This window comes from Trichomycterus rosablanca, chromosome 16 (assembly GCF_030014385.1).
Source record: "Trichomycterus rosablanca isolate fTriRos1 chromosome 16, fTriRos1.hap1, whole genome shotgun sequence".
Lineage (NCBI taxonomy): Eukaryota > Metazoa > Chordata > Actinopteri > Siluriformes > Trichomycteridae > Trichomycterus > Trichomycterus rosablanca.
Window position 1 is genome coordinate 22,139,024 of NC_086003.1, and position 22,199 is coordinate 22,161,222.

Here is a 22,199-nt window from a genome sequence, read left to right on the forward strand (position 1 = left end):
TGGCAAAATGACAGTTGGCATGTTTTCCTATTTCCGCATAAATGGATAAATTTTAAGTGTCTGTCCAGGGTTTGCTTTAAAACAAAAACATTGTGATTTACATGGACAGAGCCTTTGCCTGATAAAGCAAGCTTTGAATGTTATACCTAAATGTTTCATGCTGTAATACTACATGCACCCTGTATAAGTCCAGACACTTATTGTCACTTACACAGTTATTAATTTTGACTGTCTGAGACAGACAGTTTTCTAAGCAATTCGTGTCAGCAATTGATAAATCATGTCGAATGTGATATGCGACCATCCTTGGGGAAGACCACACAACCCTGTGCTCACAAAAATCACAACAGTGGAGTGCGTTTTAGAAATTTGTGTAGCATACACTGGAATTGAAGTGTGAAGTGTGCATACTGATACAGAGAAGTAGAAAAGAGGAATACAGGCCAGCAAACAGACAACAGCAGCACATTAACGCCCGACAGGAGATTTACTGCAGCCATAAAATATTTGATTAAAAGAGCAGAATTAAAGGTTGATCAGGTTCAACAAGTTTCAGAAAGAGTTTAAAAACAGAGGCACCTGTAACTCTGAGGCGTCCCACTAAAGCTACTCAACTGCATTGTAGAAGATTTGCATAAAACAGCACGGAATATGACACAGAGACCAATACACAAGATCTAAGTCACAACAAACACTGACTGCAGCCCACAGGCCCAACCAAAGAAGGGGGAATGAAAAAGAGATGTGAATAAGGGTCATTTCTATTCACAGACGAGGAGGAAAAACAAAGGAAGCAAGACTGCAAGGCTGATGGAACAGTTGGGCAATGGACACAGGACATTAGTAAAACGCATAACCAAAGAGAGATGTACAAGACATATTGACCCAAAATGAAATCCCTTGCATCATAAGACCACAAAAGAAAAAGCACAAAAACGGATTCGGCTTGATTCAATATTGTTATTGCCTACCTTCTGGGGAATCTGAATGAGAGATTTCTACAAGAAAAAGGTGGGAAAGAAAAGAGGGGAAGAATATATTCTCAGATAAGTTAAAAAAACATGACAAATCTTCAAGTAGATGTTGAATTCCAGGAGACCTGTCAGGAAAAAAAGGTTAGCATGGCAGTTTGATGGTTTAAACAGCTCCAAAAAATTGGTATTCCAAGTAAAGATTGGTTTAAAAAGGGAGGTAAATTAGTCACATCCTGCCAAATAAATTAATCACAAAGGCACTTCCATCCATCTTTACTAAGGGTGCCAATAATCATGTAGCTGAATGTACACTGATCAGCCATAACATTAAAACCACCTCCTTGTTTCTGCACTTACTGTCCATTTTATCAGCTCCACTTACCATATAGAAGCACTTTTTAGTTCTACAATTACTGACTGTAGTCCATCTGTTTCTCTACATATTTTTTTTTGCCTGCTTTCACCCTGTTCTTCAATAGTCAGGACCACCACAGAGCAGGTATTATTTAGGTGGTGAATCATTCTCAGCTCTGCCGTGATAATGACATGGTGGTGGCGTGCTAGTGTGTGTTGTGCTGGGTTGTAAATACAGTGTCCACTCACTGTCCACTCTATTAGACACTCCTACCTAGTTGGTCCGCCTTGAAGATATAAAGTTAGAGACGATCGCTCATCTATTGCTGCTGTTTGAGTTTGTCCTCTTCTAGACCTTCATCAGTGGTCACAGGACGCTGCCCACGTGGCGCTGTTGGCTGGCTATTTTTGGTTGGTGGACTATTCTCAGTCCAGCAGTGACAGTGAGTTGTTTAAAAACTCCATCAGCGCTGCTGTGTCTCATCCACTCATACCAGCACAACACACACTAACACACCACCACCATTGTCAGTGTCACTGCAGTGCTAAAAATGATCCACCACCCAAATAATACCTGCTCTGTAGTGGTCCTGGGAGAGTCCTGACCATTGAAGAACAGCATGAAAGGGGGCTAACAAAGTAATTGTAGAACTACAAAGTGCTTCTATATGGTAAGTGGAGCCGATAAAATGGTGTGATGTGTGTAGAAACAAGGAGGTGGTTTTAATGTTATGGCTGATCGGTTTATACATGTGTAAAGAGCAATTAAGGGTTAATTGATGGGCACAGAACAGAATAATGGGGACATTATCATTAGGTAATGAAGTTACATTGCCTGAAATTACATAGGACCTGTTAAAAGAAACAGAATCAACCTGATATATAAGCCACAGTCACACACAAAAAAACAACTCACTGTACTTCCACTTTGGGTTATACTGGCAAACTCTGAGCAAAGTGACCTAATTCAGAGGTTAACAAAGCTAAACAGTTCCTTCCTATTCAACCTAACTTGTACAGGAATTCTCTGACATAAAACTTCTGATTGGAATAAATTCCATTTTGCTTGGAAAAAGCTGATTTGAAGAATAGTGGTTCTACATAATTTACAAGGTTGATAACCGGGGATAGTGTCATAATGGTGTTTCTCCCATTAACACCTAACTCTGCTCCAAGACCCCTTTATAAAAATAACCTCATTTCAACCACAGATTCCTCATGTACCTCTTCAAACCAGCTTGTCCTGAAGGAGGAGAACTGCAGGTAATTTTAATAAACATCCTCATAGCACAATGCAAACAATCATGTTTCATCCTTCTTTATACCTGAGCACAAGTGAACAAGCAATTTATTGATGTGACTTTGAATTGAGGTGGTATAGACTTTATTTGATGACAAATCAAATGCAAGGTTGCCTTAATATTGCACAACTATTTCATAAGAATCACATTTTAATTGTGATCATTTTGGGAGTTCTTTAGAGTCTAGCTAAACGTTGGCATTTGTTTTGCACCCTAGGTGTGGAAATATTGACCTTCGAGAATTTGTTCGTGTAGTCAATTTGTTTTAATCTTATAACAATCAGTCCAGCTTTAAGGTATTGCGACTTCTAGATAAAAATCATGCACTTCTGTTTGATGACATCCACCCTAGACACTGCTTTAAACCCCCGACAACAAAGCTAATAAAATAGTAAGTATAATGTCTATTTCCTGAGCATACAAAGCTGGCAGGCTCAGACACCACTGCAGATGCTTTGGAGACATTGGAGTAAAGTAATTCTACTGTGCCCACATTGCAGACGTTTCAAAATTCTTTTCTCTTGACCTCTAAACCCAGTTTCTAAAACAGACTTTATCTTTCTGTCAATCGAGTTTTTCTCTTTGTCATTCCAAAGTCACCCGACCTGCTTGTTTTGTCACTGCAGGTATGCTTAACAACAATTGAAGAATGACCTAACGTTGCTTTTCCCGTATCTTGATGTAAACTTTTGTCACCCCTCTCCCACCCACATGCTCCTTTATTGCATAAATTCTGCACAACAGCTCCCAGTATGTGAGTGTATGGGTTATTCTGTATACATCTGCTAAAAGAGACCTGCTTTGAGCATTAGGACAGGATGTACCGACATCCTTCCCTCTCAGGTTTAAATTTTCTTGGACTCCCAGTTACACATATGGCTGTGGAATCAAAGGATGTAAACTCACCTTATACAATTTGACAGTTTCACTGTTTAGGAACCACCTATCTGATAATCCAGATCCCACTAAAACTTTGTGTCCAGTGATCTTTCGCTCATCAATTTTATAGATAAAGATGTAAATGACCACCAAGCTCTAAGCAATACAATTTAACTGTGCCCGTTCAAAAATCTTTTTACTCACCTGCGTGCAAATTTGGAGGTGAATTTGCTGAAGATGCCAGTTCCAGTGCGGCGGACTTGGCTGTTCCCGTGGGAGAGCGAAGGAGAGGCAGGCGGTCCATTGTAGGCCGAGGCGTGCTCGTCTCGAGAAGCTTTCTGGCCTGCGTGGTAAGTGCTTCTGCTCGTCACCCCTCTTGGAAAGTTGGTGCGGTTTGGTGCTGTGGAGTTGCTCAAGCTGTGGGTTGAGGGAGACTTGCTTCTTTAAATAAATATGTAACAGCCATGGACAAGATTACCATAAACAATTAATACACCGACGAGGCATAACATTATGACCACTGACAGGTGAAGTGAATAACACTGATTATCTCTTCATCACGGCACCTGTTAGTGGGTGGCATATATTAGACAGCAAGTGAACATTTTATCCTCAAAGTTATTGTGTTAGAAGCAGGAAAAATGGGCGAGCGTATGGATTTGAGCAAGTTTGACAAGGGCCAAATTGTGATGGCTAGATGACTGGGTCAGAGCATCTCCAAAACTGCAGCTCTTGTGGGGTGTTCCCGGTCTGCAGTGGTCAGTATGTATCAAAAGTGGTCCAAGGAAGGAACAGTGGTAAACCGGCGACAGGGTCATGGGCGGCCAAGGCTCATTGATGTACATAGGGAGCGAAGGCTGGCCCGTGTGGTCCGATCCAACAGACGAGCTACTGTAGCTCAAACTGCTGAAGAAGTTAATGCTGGTTCTGATAGAAAGGTGTTAGACTCCATGCCTCAACAGGTCAGGGCTGTTTTGGCAGCAAAAGGGGGACCAACACAATATTAGGAAGGTGGTCATAATGTTATACCTGATCGGTGTATATTCCTAAAATAACTAAACAGTCATTTAGGGAAAGTCCTTTTTAAGTATTATCTCAAAAGGCTATAAATCTAAAGATTGAGGTCTAGCATGTGCTTCCTCGATTAAAACTGCAACCTAAAACTGGTACTTTATCAAATAGCATCTAAACAGCCCTATTTAAACACTATTTTGTTAACCCCCCTGATTAATGTTGCTTTTATTAATAGGTATTCATGCACAGAACACAATAAGATATATTTTGCCAATTTCAGTGTGCAATTTCTTTTTATCTGCTAAATTTAATATAAAAAAAACTTCAAAAGTAATCATTATATGTTAAATTCAGCTATTAAACATTACCTGTGCATTAAAATGTGTAGCCATTTGATCCCCTGTTTTTATTATATATAAAATTAATTTTATGCAAGTGTTTGGACACACATGATCAAATTCAAGTTAACCCTGGGTTAACTTGAATTTGATCATGTGTGTCCAAACACTTGCATAAAATTAATTTTATATATAATAAAAACAGGTCACGTTAATGTTAAACTTTGTCAGTGCACAAAACCTGAAAAGCAGAGTCAATTGTGCACTCTTGGACTTCCATAGACCATGGAAGAGTGGTAAAATTCCACTCTTGTGTTACATGAAAATGTGAAAAGCCCTTTCAGCAAAGACTTTCTTTAGTGATAAGTGTCTCTGGACACCTGACCACAAGCTTGTAAGACATTTCATTCCAGAACCATATGCATTAAGATGACGTTGACACCTATTTGCAATTACAATAGCTTCCACTCAATATTTTGGAGTGTCTGTTTCAGTCAAAAGTGCATTTGTAAGGTCGAGCACTGGCGTTAAACAAAAAGGTCTGGCTGGAAAGGGGTCCACATACTTTTGACAGTGACAACCCAAAATCCCACCCATACTAATGTAATGATTAAGATTTCTAAGCTTACTTGTAATTCACACAGCAATCAGATTTGAATATTTAGAATCTAAGATGCACTTGTTAAGTGTAAATACATGCAATTCAAATATGAACAGAAAACAATACAGATTCTGATTTCTGAATGCATGAAGCAATCAGGTGTAAATGGGGTCAACATGTACCATTACAAACATAAATCAGTCCTTTTAAAAAGAATCAGCAAAGCAATAGGTTAGAAAAGTAACATCAAAATGTTTAAAATTAAGCTGCTAAATGTAGGTTTTAAATAATAAACCGTAAATGGTTGTTCTATTTAAAACAGTCAGTACAATCTATAATTAATCCATAGGCTACATACACGTAACTACAATTTAAAGGAACAATAAAAGATATGCCAAGCCAAACCAGCCATTAATACCAATGCAATGGACAGGCACAAGCATGTCTGACCACTCAGGATTGTCCATAGACATTACAACGATCACACACACTGACATGCTGGCATTTCTTGCAGAGTTTTAGTTCTGTTATGGACACAATTTAAATGAAACTCATGCAGATTGTTAAGCCATAGATGTTCTTGTCCATTAATGGAATGAACTCTGGATTAGTGTTATTCTCTTGACAATTCAAAGCAACGGTTAACAAGGATTAGACTCAATCTGTTGGTTAGCATGCAACAACACATGACAACATGTTATTATATTTATCAGGTTTAGTACAGCACTTTGAGACAGGTCTGTGGGGGTTAGAAGTGTGTTTCTCAACTGGTTGGAAGCAGGACTGGTATAGATGAGTTGTGAGTATGTAATGTAAAAATGTGCTCAAGTTATTTACCTTTATGACTATTTGTTTCAAATAAACTAAACTTTCAATATATCTGGAGATTGAACAGGTGGGTTCAATGGGCACAAATTTTCAAAATGCAGTCTTGCAACAGGTTTTTCCAGACGTGTACTCTTGTTTTAAGATCATGTCTGGTCCTGTAGGACAAGCCTATCTCTAATCAAATGGTAGGTTAATAAAGGCATTACTTAGCAATAATGGTCTGGGTAGACTACTAGTGAGAAATAACATCCAGTTGAAAACCACTGGGTTAGAACATACATCCTGAATGAAGATGATGTTAGCAGTGTGTTTCTGGTGTGTTTGCACAGTAAGGAAGCTTTCCCATTAGAATTGGACTGTAGTAAGGCTAGATCAGGCACTAATTAGTGTGTCCCACCATGCTTTCCTTGTTATTAGACATGCAGAACAGTGGAACATCTTGATTTTACCAAGTGACAGTTGGTTTGGGTTAGCAAAGAAGAAAAGTCTGAGTCAATTCTATACATCAATGCTTGTTGAGAATGCTTGTCTGAAATTGAGAATGATTTATTAACACAGAATTTTTTGGATCTCGCTCCTTTTGTAACGTCTTAATTTGGATATGCTCAATTCCATTGTGTACTCTGTTTTAAACTGCCAATTGCATAATACCCCCGCTGGCTCAGGAGGGCTGCAGGCTAGAACACACCTGGGCAGGTGTGACACAAGCCGCCTGTGACAGATTTTAATAGAGAATATATAACTGAGGACCATGCTATTCTCTCTGCATTTTGCTCAAATTGGCACCTTAGACAGCAGCGGTTGCTGGTGCATCAGTGGCATGCAGTTCTAGTTCTGGCAGCGGTGGGCTAATATTAGAATGCAGTTTCTACTAGTACATCATTTAGAACAATGCAGTGAACAGGTCTCTCCCTATGGCGGCTGTTAACAGGCTAACTGTTGTATTGTGTACCAATACCAGGTGGAGAAAAAAAGCTAATAATGGTAGTAATGTCATATGGTCAGGGTTGGGATACTGGAACAACGTGAGGGGTTTGTCACTTGGATAAATCAGGCAGAACAAAGACAAAGAGCAAAATTAATACAGCAAAGCAAGTTTAGTTTGTTAAGTTTGTTAGTGAAAAACACAAAATGAAGGGGGTTTGGTGAGGCTATCAAGCTGAGGTGTTGTGTCTACATGACTTCCTGAACTTTCACCATAGCTACTCTAACGCTATTCCTAACACTACCTTAATCTCAACACTGGATAAAAAAGTCCACTTTTTTCAGTGGACCTGAGAAAACAATAGCCTGCATGATCTGAACTTGTGTAAGTCTCGAGCAGGTCTGCTTATCGGCTCCAGCCCTGAGTATGGGTGGCGCCGCCACTTGCCTGGGCCGATGTGCATGGAGGTCTGGGGGGCTGGGGTGGGCCGAGGTGGACAGGGACTTGTGGTGGCGGGGACGGGAGGAAGCAGTTAGGACAGCGGCTGCCGAGGCGGTAGAGGCACGGGACCCTGGGGTGCTCAAGCTGGGGGAGAAATATCCACAACAGCTCCCTCCTCATCCCCCAGTACAGGGGGTGGGAGTGGAGTGTGCGGTGCATAGGTTAGACAAAGGCAGATGGTGAAACTGTTGCTATAGGGGAAGGGTAGCAGCATATGGGATCACAAGTAAAAGTCATAAGTATATCAAGTTAACGAGTGAAAATAATGCAGGCTGATCTGGTCTGAAGACAAACTTGCATTATATCACTTAAGCAAACAAAGGCTGTGCAGGTTTCCATCCATTTTATGGGCATAATTTAACATGATTGAAAGGGCCTTGTAAGGGACGTATGCCATTTCTAGGATTTTTATTTTTTTCTGTGACTAAATGACTATAAATAGAAAGCCTTTCTTAATTTCTTAATTATTATTTTTCAAAAGTCAGCCATTGTACAGCACCTCTAGAAATGAGGGAGATAAAGGCCTGGCTCAAGGGCCCAACAGAGGCTGCACAGCAGAGCTGGGATTCAAACCCACAACATTACGTTTGATAGCCCAATCTTAAGGGAAGACTTTCCACAAAAGTTTGCAGGGTATGTGGGAATTTGTGCCTATTATGAGCATTGTGAGGTCAGACTCCCATTTACTGTTTTAATTCATCCCAAATGTGTTCAGTGTGGTTGAGGTCAGGTCTCTGAACAGGCCACAGAAGTTTTAGACCAAACCCCTTAAACCATGCATGTCTTTACAGACCTTGCTTTGTGCAAAGGGACACAGACAGACCTGGAAGAGTAACGGGCCTTTCTGAAACTGTTGAGTCGAATGCATATCATTTATTTCATTTAATAGATTTAATACGCCTGTTAGCAAGGAGTGTAAATTCAATAATTTGCTCGGGTGTCTACATATTTTTGGCCAGATAGTGTACATACACTGCAATTTTTCACAACGTTGCCCACATTTATCCACCAAATGGATTTTTTGTCAATATTAGTATGACCGTACTCATAGCTGTTGCTTTCATCAGCTACATGGATGAATACAAAATAGCCCAAGATGGAAACCTGCCAAATGAGTTGCTAAGTTGGTAAGAATAAATCAAAAGACTGATGAGATTAAAGTGATCCAGCTAGTGAACAAAAAGTTAAATTGGATTAAACAGATGATAATGCAATCAAAGGTACATTTGCATTAAAAAGCATGATTTACATGTGCAAAGTAAAAACAAAAAGATTAAAAGTGGAAAACCTGCGGTCGCAAGAGCTGCATACAGTGCACTCGACTAAGAGCAGACAGCATTTGCATATTTAAACAAATTTGCATGCACGTGTGAATGCGCCACAGTGATCATCCAAAGAGAAATGCATTAAGTATAAGACTAAGATTTCAGATGCTGCCTTCATACATCAAACGCCGGCAGATGAAAAAGAAAGCAAGCTTCTAAATGAGGGTAAAAGGTGTACGTAAGTGCTGGAGAGGACAAAAGCTTGTTTCAGCAGTGTAGTCTTTTGATATGCTGCAATTTGAGCACACTAATCCCATGCCGTGTGGAACGTGCTCTCATTCAGCAGTCGACCAACATTTTACAGCGTCTTCTCAAACAACTGTGAGGAGCCATGCCGCCACTACCATGCGTTCTTTAATTTGACATTAACGTTCAGTGCAAATGCAAAATAACACCTTATTTGCAGGATTAGAAAAAGTGCTAAACAGGTTAGTATAAAACAGTGGATGCATGTGTGTGTATTTGAGCATTCCAAAATAGTGTATTGGTGTACCTGTCCTTCCCGTTCTGTATACCCAAAGTGGATCTTTCTGGTCCTGGGGAGGTTCGACCATGGCCCGTACCAGTATAAAGGATGTTCTGTATAGCAGAGAAACAACATAAGATATTAGCAACAATGTACTAATAAAGTACTGGTCAAATCAAGTGCAGTTGGTTGTGCTACTGATGCTACTGTGACCTATACAATAAGAATCTTTTTTACTGTACGCAGCTCCCACATTTCAGGGTCGCCATAGAGGATCTGGGGACAGTTCTTATGCTGGGTGTAATTTATTTTTATCCGTGCTTGGAACATGCACTGAAAGTGCACTAACAAGTGCTAAGTGTGGCTCTTCGTATGCAATATGGCTTAGTGTGGGAACCCAACACTGGCAGGTGATAAGAAGCAGCTGCAGACTGGACCAATCCAATCAAATCCATCGAGGTGCCTTATCCCACCTAGATACAGTATCACGTCAAGCTCCTGTGTAGTTTACAATAATGCAATTTTAACTCACAGTAGATGGGGTTGAAGTTTTCTTTCGATCCCCTGTAGCCAGTGGGCTTGGAGGAACTTTAGCGGAGCTGCTTGAGCTTTTCCTGCTGAACTCTTCACCTGTGTGCTTACTGTCACCCTGAGAACGCTTGGTCGAGGCAGATAAACCTAGAGCAGGGGGTACAAACATGCATTAAGAACAAAACATACCACAAACACCATGCCACGAATGGAATGGACTCATGAGCCAAGTGGGACTTACTTTGGTCTGTGGATCTGCGAGGCTTCTGGCTAGTGACACGTTGTACCTTGTGAGAAGGTGATTGACCATTGTTTGTGAGATCCATACTGTTCAGGGGCTTTATTAAGAGTTCGTCCAGCTAGGATAAAAAAGTAAGCATTAACATAGAGACTGAATTACTGTCTACTTGCATTCGTTTTAAACAATTCAAGGTCGTTCCATCAAACAATTCAGGTAAAATACTAATGAAAAAAGAAATCATAATGCCATGTTTGTACTTGCCAACCTAATTGTGCTTTTTCTTGGCTGAATCACAGATGTAGTGAGTATGTAGTGCACTGAGTAGGTTCAACATTGCTCATATGTTATGCACTATTTCAGAGTTGCCAATCCTATTTACAATGGACCAGTGTGACTTTTTTCATACAACATAATAAGATTGGAGACATGTGCCCTATCTAGTAAGTAGAGTAAATAAAATGCAATTTGGTCCAAAAAAAACAAACAAAAAAAAAAAAAAACTGTTGTGGGTAAAAAATAAATACATAAAAATAAAACCCTAAAGCATGTAATAATATAAATATAGGTTTTTATATATTACTTTTTAGCTGCCTATATTTGCCACAAATAAGAGTAAGCTTAAGATCAAATTTCAACCAATTTAATAAAACCTTCGCTCCCCACGTGCATCAATGAGCCTTGGCCTCCCATGACCCTGTCGCCGGTTTACCACTGTTCCTTCCTCGGACCACTTCTGATAGATACTGACCACTGCGTACCGTGAACACCCCACAAGAGCTGCCCATTTTTCCTGCTTCTAAATAGTGTACCAATAAAAATATACACTGTGATCGATGACTAAAACACTAAATTAAACCACTTCACTCCATATTATGCCTAGAATGAGATGTCCAAAAAGCTCCTAGTTAACTGTTTGTATACTTTTAGCTCTATATGGTGTATTTGATTATTTTAATTAAAGTACAGCAACAGTTCATGTTACATACTTATTATTTAGCTCTAAACAGATCCTCCAAAATAAAAAAAAAAATGAATCTGCCACTTGCATGACAGATTTTGAATGTGCAAACCGAAAGCCAACAGTCTGGATATGCCAGCTTTATATTCATAAGGATTAAGATATTGATTATCACATAGATTATCATTGGCACTGTAATGACTGTGTCACAAACTTAAATAGCACATAAATATCTGCCTCATGCTTTGTGAAGTGTGTGTACCAAATACAAACAAGATTTTTTGCATACCTCTGAATTCCTAAAGCCCAGTAGTAAGTATGTTGCCATGACCTGATTATACCTCTGATTAACAAGGGAGTCTTGTATCTCATCTGACGAGTATCCCATCTGCAGCATAATTTCTAGTAAGAAAGAAGAAAAGCAGACTGGTTACAATAAAAGACAACAAATTCAACCACCAACTGGCACACAATAGGTCAGTAACAAAGTTTAAAGCATAAAGATGAACAAAAAGACAGATCCGATGATGCAACAGCAGACTGAACAGGTAAACAAACACCAGGATTGACATCAGTCTATTGAAGTCACAGAAAATGCCTTCAAATCTGCCCTCCACCCTTATAGCTTCACCCCTCTGTTCTCCATCACCCTCCCAGCCATCCCAAAATTCCCCAGACCCCTTGGCACCAGGCGTCCACTCCACCTCTCTTCCAAATCCCTGCAGTGCTGCGATGCTGACCTGTCCTCTTAGGGTCCTTGTAGTCGGGCTGGGGCTCGACGTAGGGCGTCAGCTCCTCCTCCTCAAAGCCTACGTTCATCCACCGGTCCTTCATGATCTGCTGCTGGACACAGGCACACAGAAAAGGACGGGGGACGGACCGAATTTAATGTTGGCAAGAAAATGCAGAAACTGAACAAAGACTATGGTCCAAAATACTTTTTCCACAGCACTGTATACAGTTGTTGTGTTTGTTTTTGAAAGAAGGAAATTGTGAGCATATGCTGTGTAATCAAGCCGTGTAACCCTCATTAGCAAATGAACGTTTAATGTGCACTTCCTTGTGATAACAACATGATAACGACCAGTGACAGAGTTACACAGTGTGCTCTGTACAAAACTTGACCGTCTATCGTTTATTAATGCTTTTACCTCTTTATCACAGACACTGTTACTAACCTCAAGGCTGCCTCTTTTGGTGGGGTTAAGAATTAGAAATTTCTTTAACAGGTTCTCGCAGTCTGTAGACATGTAGAAAGGGATCCGGTACTTCCCTCTTAGAACACGTTCACGCAACTCCTGCAATCACAAGTACCAAGCCCAATTAAAACGCCATTCAGAGCTGTGGAACTCCCTCACTGATCTCTCCCCTTTTTCCTACTTACCTTTAGGTTCTGCCCATCAAAAGGCAGTGATCCACTGACCAGTGTGTACAAGATGACCCCCAAACTCCACACGTCCACTTCCGGCCCATCATACTTTTTTCCCTGAAAAAGCTCTGGAGCGGCGTATGGAGGGCTCCCACAAAAAGTGTCCAGCTTATTACCCAGAGTAAACTCGTTACTAAAGCCAAAATCAGCAATCTTAATGTTCATATCTGCATCCAGAAGCAGGTTTTCGGCCTAAACAGAGAGAAAAAAAAATACACGTTGAAATCAAAACCGCTAAAATGATTTTGTGTATAATAATTTTATGATTATGACTATCTGTTGTCAAAGAGCAAGACATTAAATGATATGAGCTAACACTCACCTTAAGGTCTCTATGAACGATGCACTTCTGGTGACAATACTGCACTGCTGAAACAATCTGCTCACAAAAAACACTTACATTTAATGCACTTAACAAACACTTTTATCCAAAGCAATTACAGGTGTGATACAGTTTAAGCAATTGAGTGTTAAGGGCCTCGCTCAGCGGTCCAACTTGCTGGTGGTGAGGCTGCAACTAGCAACCCTCTGATTACCAGTCCAGTACTCGCTGAGCCAACACTGCAAAGTGATGCAAACTCTTAGTTCTCAGACGCTAAGTTCAATCTGTTTTGGCTTGTGTGATTTACATTTTTTTCTGGTTTGCAAAGATCCTTAAAAATGTGCTTATGATTGTCAAGCTCTCAAAGTCAAATCTCACTGATGGTATCAACCAGTCCAAGCATCCAAAAGCCATGCCGAATGGAGGGAAGTTGTCAGGGTTGCATTGCCTCTGAACAACAATTTATTATATATTAAGACAATTTAATATATATAAAATATAAGCTGTAAATTAGGAAAATGCAATTTCAGACAAATAAGGAATTTTATGGACTTAAAGGCAACATAGATTCAACATGGATCACATATGTAAACATTAATTGAATGTAAACACTAACAAATACCCCCCCCCCCCCCCCCCCCCCCCCCCAAGACTGTTCTTTAGATACTTTACAAAACATCTGCAAGGATTCTACAAATGGATCAGAATAAGAAACCAGTTTAAGGATTAAAAAATAACCTAATACATATCCCAATATCAGGTTTTCAACTGTTCCAACCAAGCTAACAGTTTCTCACCTGTCTGAATTTGGCTCTTGCTTCTTTTTCTTTCATTCTGCCATGAGCAACAAGGTAATCAAACACTTCACCTAAAGCGAGACAGAAGAAGAGAGAACAGACAGAGGTTGGCATTAGCTCATTTGAGAGAGTGCCTCAAGCGCAACACAGAGAGAGAGAGAGAGAGAGAGAGAGAGACAAAGCTTTGATAGCTTGTTATGAACCCAGTAAACATAGAAATAAAAAAAAACACTGCATATTTTATACTAGATTTTATTAGCTAAGCTACAAGTGAGAATGAAAACAAGAATCATACAACACGAAACAAATCAAGCTACACTGTACAAGCAGCTAAGTACACTTAAGTTATTTACATAAGCAATTTCTACACATTTGCTTTTTATAAATAAGTGTTGTATTAATGTGATCGATTTCTGAAACATCTATTTGGAAGATTTAGATTGTTTAATAAAGTTGGATCTGTATTGTTAGTGCTATAGACTAAACCTCAGGAGGTTTTACAGAGGCGAGTATTAGAAAGCCCAAAGACAGCTGTGCTGTTCACAGCCAACTTTTGCAATAACTTTCTCTAGATGTAACTTTGTTATTGATCACAGCTGGCTTTACAAGACGTGTGCCAAACAATCCTATCATAGTGAAGTATACAACAAACTCTGCACATCTGGATTCTTCAGTCTGCAATATTTAGAGAAAACTCTAGATTGTTAATAAAGATTAATGTGTATAGAAAGCATTTTTGCTTTTTGGCCAAATTCTTCAACTATTAGACAGATATTATCAAAATGTATAAGGAAACGGAGCATGTTAAGAGTTAATTTAAGTTAATTTAAGTATCAGTATTGGCTGATTCTTAAAAATCCCAAATTAGTAACAGAACTGAACAAAAATAAATAATCGGGCAAATTTGTGTTTGAATTGTTATTATTAATTGCTTCTTTAAGCTAAAAACAATTATAGAGCTGCTATCTTATAGATCATTAACAGCAATGTTTCATTGATCGAGTGCATTGAAAACAACTTTTTACTATAATTTTAACATAGGGTTAATCATCTTAAAGTAATTATTACATTAATTTATAGGCTAAAATTGAAATGAATTGCAAAGCTATCACCTCACTATCAGAAAATGCACTTTCGTACTTGTAGCAATAACACTGTTTATGTATGGCTAAATCTAGAAAATGGTCAGTGTAAATCACTGCCTGATGGACAGACAAAATAAGAACCAAGAGAAAATCCAAACCTCCGCTGGCGTACTCCATAACCAGGTAAAGGTTCTTCTCCGTCTCTATCACTTCAAATAACTTCACTGTAGGAACAAGAACAAAACCACAAAAAGTTGTTGTTTCAATAACTGAAAAAAAGGAATGAAACCTGCTACAGTATCTGTAGCTGCTAGACGTTTTTAACCATTAATTAACCGGCCTGTCACTAGACATTGGAACATGAACGCAAGGGATTTCTTTTATTTTACCACACCAGCTTCAGTAAGGTTGGGCGTTCATGTTAAGTGATGAGGCCTGATCACACTCTTCAGATTTGAACAGTTTGTAACTCAAGTCCTAAGATGCAGCACTAACTACCAACATTTTACACACTATGCACTCCAGCACAGAGTAGTTCTATAGCCTGTGTAGACTTATCGCTTTACATCTAAGCTGTCTGCTGCTACTAGAAAATTTCACTTAATAATAACAGCAATTATAAACTACATGTGTAATTGAAAAGGGTGAAATCTTCCAGAAATGATATTCTGTATGATCCTTGAATATGACAATTCCAGTGTCTATGGACATTTAGGGGTAAAACTTATAAAGGTACATAAAACCCAATAATTAAAATCTGAAAGAGCAGCTTTATAATTAATACTCACCAATATTTGGGTGATTTAACAGCTTCATGATTCTCACTTCCCGAAATAACTGTAAAAAGACACAGAAGTTTGTATTTGATAAAGCAGATATGCCTATATATACAGTACACACATATATTGTGTTTGTGTGTGTGTGTGGATGGACTTCAAATAATTCACCCAGTAATCTAACCCAACCCGTTACCCCAGGAAGTACTTCAGCCTAATTTAGTGTAATTAGCCCCCTCCTCATCCTTAAGCAAAATCTGTCATTTTCACAGTGAATGAGAGAAGTTGGACAGTTCTTATGTGAGGAAGGAGATACAGAAAAGGGGAAGGTTTGCTTGTTCATTTCTTTTAAGGCCTTTGGTCTGGAATTTAAATCAGGCTATTCAAACTGAAAATTTAAATAGGATTTTGAAATTACTATCAGTCTTTCAGCGTGGCCCTTGTAACTGTGGGACACTAATGACAATTCTCCAGGAGAAACCAAAACTGAACCATGAGGCTGCTTTCACATGATAAGCGTTTGCACTTCGTTCACCGCGGGGCTGAACACATATCACTTACTGCAGGGTTTAACCCTTTCACACTATACACGGCAAATTGCTTTCTGCTGGCTGTGCCACTGAGCAGCAAGCTTGAAAACAATAAAGTGTTGACTGACAGTATTGACAGTTTATTCAAATGTAGTTTTGTGTAAAATTCTTTATTTGCAGCCTTTAAGCTTAAACCAAGAACGCACTGGAACGGTCGTCATCTGCAGATGTGAGAAGATAAAAAGGAAGTGGGCTAATGAAACTTTAATCAAAGGACACATTAAATCTTAAAGAGCTACAAAGCAGCAACAAGTGATTCCAGGATTAGTACACGTGCGATTGCTATCTAAAATTCAAACCTGGTCCCCATTTCACAGCTGAATTTTTTTCCACAATGTTAAGTTAAAAACAACAGTTCATGATTTTGTGAAACAGTGAGAATCAGTTTCTCACTGCCATGTCTGTGTTTCAAGATGATTGAACTTTCTGTCTATATCGTATAAACAATTATTGTCATTAGTAGCATCAGAAGGTCAAAGTTCAATAAGTTTGAACTTTAGGAGCAGTGGCAAGCAGTAAAAACTGAGAAGCAACATGGCAAATCTCTGCGATGTGCATCCCTCAGGGAAGTGTCTAAACATATTTTTTTCCCTGTTACTTTGGCTTTTTAATATTCTGCCCTCGTTATTAGGAACACAAACCCTCTAAGCGCTCATTGTAAATGTGTCATCTTCACAATATAGCGTTTACGTACATTCCTTGATCAAACTGACGCCAAAACACTGGTCCATGCTCGTCTTTTCTCGTCTTGACTACAGTAATTCTCTTCCTTTTTGGTCTTCCAGCTACCTTACTCAATCGCCTACAATACATTCAAAATTCTGCTGCCAGGGTCCTCACTCATTCTGCTCATATCACTTCCATTCTTAGGCAACTACACTGGCTACCAGTTGCCTCTCACATTAAATATAAAATAATCCTTATGACATCCAAAGCTTTTCATGGCCTTACCCCTCTATATATAACGGATCTCATTATCCCGTACCGCCCACCTCAGTCTCTCAGATCCTCAGTTTCTGGCTTCTTGGCTGCTCCTCGAGTAAAACTAAAAACTGTTGGTGGCAGATCTTTCAGTTTTGCTGCCCCTCATCTCTGGAACTCTCTACCTCCATCTCTCCGTGACTGTCCTTTTCTGTCCTCATTCAAATCATGCTGTTGGCTTGACATATTTTGGTTTGAGCACTCTTTCCTCCCAGCACTGACAAGGAGGTGTTTAAAATGGTAATGGCAGACACGGTCGAGTCGTTCCAGTGAAAGAAATCACAATGGCAAGACAGACTGTAAGATACTATAAATAAACTCACCTTTTGGAGACTGGTGGCGTTGAGCTGAGTCTTGTCTATGATTTTGACAGCCACCTAAATATAAAGACTGGAGGTTAATGTCATTGTTTAGAAAAAATTAAAAATGTTTCATTTTTACCTTTCATACCATGGTGCCTAGTGTTCTAAATGACAAAAAAAAGAACCCAAATACATTTCATTTTTCACAGGCTAACTTCTAGTAATATAAAGGTACCTACAGTGGTTTGAAGAAGTAAATGTACTTTCTGATTGCCTTCGTTCTTTAATATTTGTCAATATATCAAATAACGAAAAAAAACATGGTAAACCAAGTAAAACTTCGACAAAAACAGCAACTTAAATGTTCTACAGGAACAGTATTCCATAATTTGTGATAACTTTGTAAAGTGCTGAGGAAAAATATACTACAATGCATTGCTCTAGAACAGATTACTGTCATGCCTAAGGCTCTAGGACTCCACCGAACCAAGGTGGAAAAAAAGACTTTTTGAGCCACTGCCAAGGTCAGTGTTCACGGCTACACAAAGAAAGAGACTTGGCAACAGATGGGCTTCATGAAAGGGTAGCCAAGACAAAACCTTTGCTAACCAAGTCTGAATTATCTGCCAAAAAAAAGCACCTGAATGAACCCTAAACTTATTGAAGTAAATTCTAGTCCTAACCTGAGACTGTGGTGAAAATGTAAATGAGGGACTCTGAGCTGCCAGGTGGCACAAAGGTAAACTGCACTAGCCCACCACTGCTGGGATACAGAGTTCGAATCCCCAATGATGCTATCAGGTAATTGAGTATCTACATACAGACCTGATTGGCTTTGTCAGGAGGGAGGGTTGAGGCCCCATGATGGATTAAGATCCTGTCCAGGGAGTCATACAGTGACAACTGGACCCACCAGGACAAAGCCGTGGTGAAAATTCTATTCACGCTGTTTAGCAGATGCTTCTATCCAAAGCTACCTACAACTATGACCAAAAACAATGCAAGCAATTTAGGATTAAGGGCCTAACAATGACAACCTGATGGTAGTGGGGCTCACACCAGTGACCTTCTTATTAATAGTCGTGTATTAAACCATGACCTACCACAGTAACAAGAAGCTCTCAGCTTTTCCAGTAACCTACTGAACATTAACAGAGTTTGTAAATAATAAAATGCTTCTTGAAGCTCTTGAGGAGGAATAATTGTACACAAGGAAACTGGTGAGAGTAAAACAGCACAGAACATGCAGCAGACCTTCAACTGCACAGCCGGCTGACTTCATCCTCGACTGGTCCCAGCACAGATCCCAATCTAACGTCATCAGGAAACAATTCTCCATGCCACGAGGAGATTACAGAGCGGAGCACAAGCATTAAGTGCACACAGGTTTCTCTTCTTCTCCCCACTAGAGCAGTAATGACCCTTGTATGTGGTCATGTGGTGAGTTATCAGTGTCAGACGCCATACAGTCACGCAGTCGCACATCATGAGCTGCCAGATTCTAAATTTTTTGCTTTTTTAGTTGTTAATGAGTTTTGAGCAGCTGAAGATCATTCGCTAGGTTTGCAATATTTTCACAAATATTTAAAATAAATGGCAGTCCTGTACTATTCAAACCTAGTTGGGACTAGACTAGCCTAGTAGGTAGAGCTTTGGGCTGTCTTGTTAGGTTGTCATTAAGCTGCTGTGCCTTTAAGCAAGGCGCTTAACCCTCTCGGCTCCAGGGATGCCCTACAATGGATGAACCTATGCTCTGACCCCAGCTTCCAAACAAGCCGGGATAGTCAGGATATTTTTTGTACTGGACACTATATACACCAATCAGGCATAACATTATGACCACCTTCCTAATTTTGTATTGGTCCCCCTTTTGCTGCCCCATACGCGACAAACTGCACTGTGCATTCTGACGCCTTTCTATCAGAACCAGCATTAACTTCTTCAGCAATTTCAGCTACAGTAGCTCGTCTGTTGGATCGGACCATACGGGTCAGCCGTCGCTCCCTACGTGCATCAATGAGCCTTGGCCGCCCATGACCCTGTCGCCGGTTTACCACTGTTCCTTCCTTGGACCATTGTTGATAGATACTGACCACTGCAGACCAGGAACACCCCACAAGAGGTGCAGTTTTGGAGATGCTCTGACCCAGTCGTCTAGCCATCACAATTTGGCCCTTGTCAAACTCGCTCAAATCCTTACGCTCGCCCATTTTTCCTGCTTCTAACACAATAACTGAGAATAAAATGTTCACTTGCTGCTTAATATATTCCACCCACTAACAGGTGCCGTGATGAAGAGATAATTAGTGTTATTCACCTGTCAGTGCTCATAATATTATGCCTAGTCAGTGTATGACAAATAATAACTTTCTATCTGCACTAGATTATTACGTGGGTTATTCAAAAAGTTACAAATTACATCACTCTTCAACATATTCACCTTCTGATGCATTTTTCCCAGCATCATACCAACTGTCTAATGGCAACCAATGTTTTTGGTTGAGCTCATAGCCACTGATGCACCGCTGCTTTCACATCATCACATGAAAATCTTCTTCCCTTTAAAGCTTCTTCGAGCGTTCAAAAAGGTGCAAATCAGACGGCGCTACATCTGGACTATAAGCTATCTCTCAGTCTCTCAGAAACGACCAATTACTTCTCCTACCCCCCTCACTGTTTCCAACCAATATATAAAAGTGCGGAAACTTTTTGAAGATTCCTTGTAATATTAGTTGTTGAGACAATAGTAAAATAAAACACTGGATTATCTGACAATCCGGCAATTTCCAGCCGGTACAGCATGACAGTTTTAGTTCTGTTCACAACCTTGGCTGCGGACCTGCGTGAGTGGCCACATGACACAAAAGAGTGGACCATCACCACCTTCAACAACATCCTGGAAGCAGCTGCATGACCCTGGGCCCAACCAGTGTCACACACACAGAGTGCGTTATCATACACAGACAAATTAAATAATGGCTTCAAAGAGAACACAAGTCAGTCAGTAATCAAATTTCTTAGAGAGGATGTGCAGATTTACCTTACAGTAGAAAGATGGTCACATCTCTTATTTTCAGCTCAAGATTATAATTATACTGAAACATTTTTGAGCTAGTGGATACTTTGATTTGTCTAAAAAAATGCACATTATTTACTCAGTCATCTTTCAATACCATCTGCATAGCACAATAAGGCTGTTGTTTAATCATATTAAAGCTGAATTAAAGCTGTAATTAAAAGCAGTTAGTAGTTTTTATCATGATGACAAGCATTGTCACACAAAACTAATTATACAGTGTTACGTTGAGATTGTTTATTATAGGGGGAACCGTCATGGCCGAGCAATAGTAAATCAGTGAGAGACCAACTTTAAATGACAGTTAAATAACCAATCGTATCCCTCTTAATGGATGGGCTTTGTTATCGCTAACTTTATGACAAGTTCCACAGGCTGTGGGGAGACGGGGGTGGAGATGATATGATAATACACTGACTAGGCATAACATTATGACCACTGAAAGGTGAAGTGAATGATACTGATTCTCTCTTTATCACGGCACCTGTTAGTAGGTGGGATATATTAGGCAGCAAGTGAACATTTCATCTGCAAAGTTGATGTGTTAGAAGCAGGAAAAATGGGCGAGTTTGACAAGGGCCAAATTGTGATGGATAGACGACTGGGTCAGAGCGTCTCCAAAACTGCAGCTCTTGTGGGGGTTCCCGGTCTGCAGTGGTCAGTATCTATCTAACAGTGGTAAACCGGCGACAGGGTCATGGGCGGCCAAGGCTCATTGTAGGGAGCGAAGGATGGCCCGTGTGGTCTGATCCAACAGACGAGCTACTGTAGCTCAAATTGCTGATAGAAAAGTGTCAGACTCCATGCCTTGACAGGCCAGGGCTGTTTTGGCAGCAAAAGGGGGACCAACACAATATTAGGACGGTGGTCATAATGTTATGCCTGATTGGTGTATGTAAAAAGGATTTGTGGTTTGTTCAAGAAATGAGCTGTTTTGTTTAGGTGAGGACCCTCTCTGAGCTGTTTGTTTGCTGCATTTATAAGGCTGAACTATCATCTTAATTTCTGTCATTTAAACTTTGCAGTACTTTAGGAGAGGACACAATGAACTACCCAGGATCTTCAATACAAATAATAAACTCTAAAAATTCTATTACTAAAATAATTAAAATGTTAAACATACTCTTCAAAATGTAGCACAAGTAAAAACTTAAACAACACAACATTCCTGAGACTGTGATAGTTTTATCGTCACAAGTGATGAACAAGACATGGAGCAATCCTGACTGAGACGATGATTAGACTCACTGAATTCCAAATCACATTTTTATTGTAAACACTATCCGGTGTCCTGCGTATTAGGGCTGGGCGATATGGCTAAAAAAGTCATATCTCGATATGCTTTTGAGAAGTGGTGATATACGATATAATGTAAACGTAAAGTACAATGGCAGGCCACCGCCCGAATTTTACCTTATATGGTTTATAAGTCTTAAAAACACAAAACATTGTAGTTCTGATAAATTCTGACTAATTACAGTGTTTATATTTTGTATTTTTACAGGCTGTATTTGTATTCATATTGCCAACATATATATTAAACAAACCAGCAGAATCTCACAATCACATTTCTGCCGTCCGTTTTACTTCAAATAAATGAGCATC

At 39.7% G+C, this 22,199-nt stretch overlaps 1 protein-coding gene across 7 annotated transcripts in view; it reads right to left on the minus strand.

The window, feature by feature from the left end:
- The window catches only part of mark2a (MAP/microtubule affinity-regulating kinase 2a), a 53,681-nt gene that overhangs the window by 7,406 nt on the left and 24,076 nt on the right, over window positions 1-22,199 (minus strand). For 2 of the 7 annotated variants that reach the window (XM_063012257.1, XM_063012253.1), the window contains exons 3-17: window positions 17,540-17,593; window positions 15,658-15,706; window positions 15,028-15,093; window positions 13,785-13,855; window positions 12,988-13,044; window positions 12,621-12,857; window positions 12,415-12,534; window positions 11,941-12,079; window positions 11,526-11,638; window positions 10,279-10,396; window positions 10,039-10,184; window positions 9,534-9,619; window positions 7,662-7,799; window positions 3,713-3,925; window positions 972-998 (exon numbers count right to left, since the gene is read on the minus strand). In XM_063012257.1, coding sequence (XP_062868327.1) covers window positions 972-998; window positions 3,713-3,925; window positions 7,662-7,799; window positions 9,534-9,619; window positions 10,039-10,184; window positions 10,279-10,396; window positions 11,526-11,638; window positions 11,941-12,079; window positions 12,415-12,534; window positions 12,621-12,857; window positions 12,988-13,044; window positions 13,785-13,855; window positions 15,028-15,093; window positions 15,658-15,706; window positions 17,540-17,593 — 1,634 coding nt within the window. The remainder of the gene's footprint in view (window positions 1-971; window positions 999-3,712; window positions 3,926-7,661; window positions 7,800-9,533; window positions 9,620-10,038; window positions 10,185-10,278; window positions 10,397-11,525; window positions 11,639-11,940; window positions 12,080-12,414; window positions 12,535-12,620; window positions 12,858-12,987; window positions 13,045-13,784; window positions 13,856-15,027; window positions 15,094-15,657; window positions 15,707-17,539; window positions 17,594-22,199) is intronic. The other 5 variants (XM_063012254.1, XM_063012256.1, XM_063012255.1 and 2 more) reach the window with 5 other exon arrangements.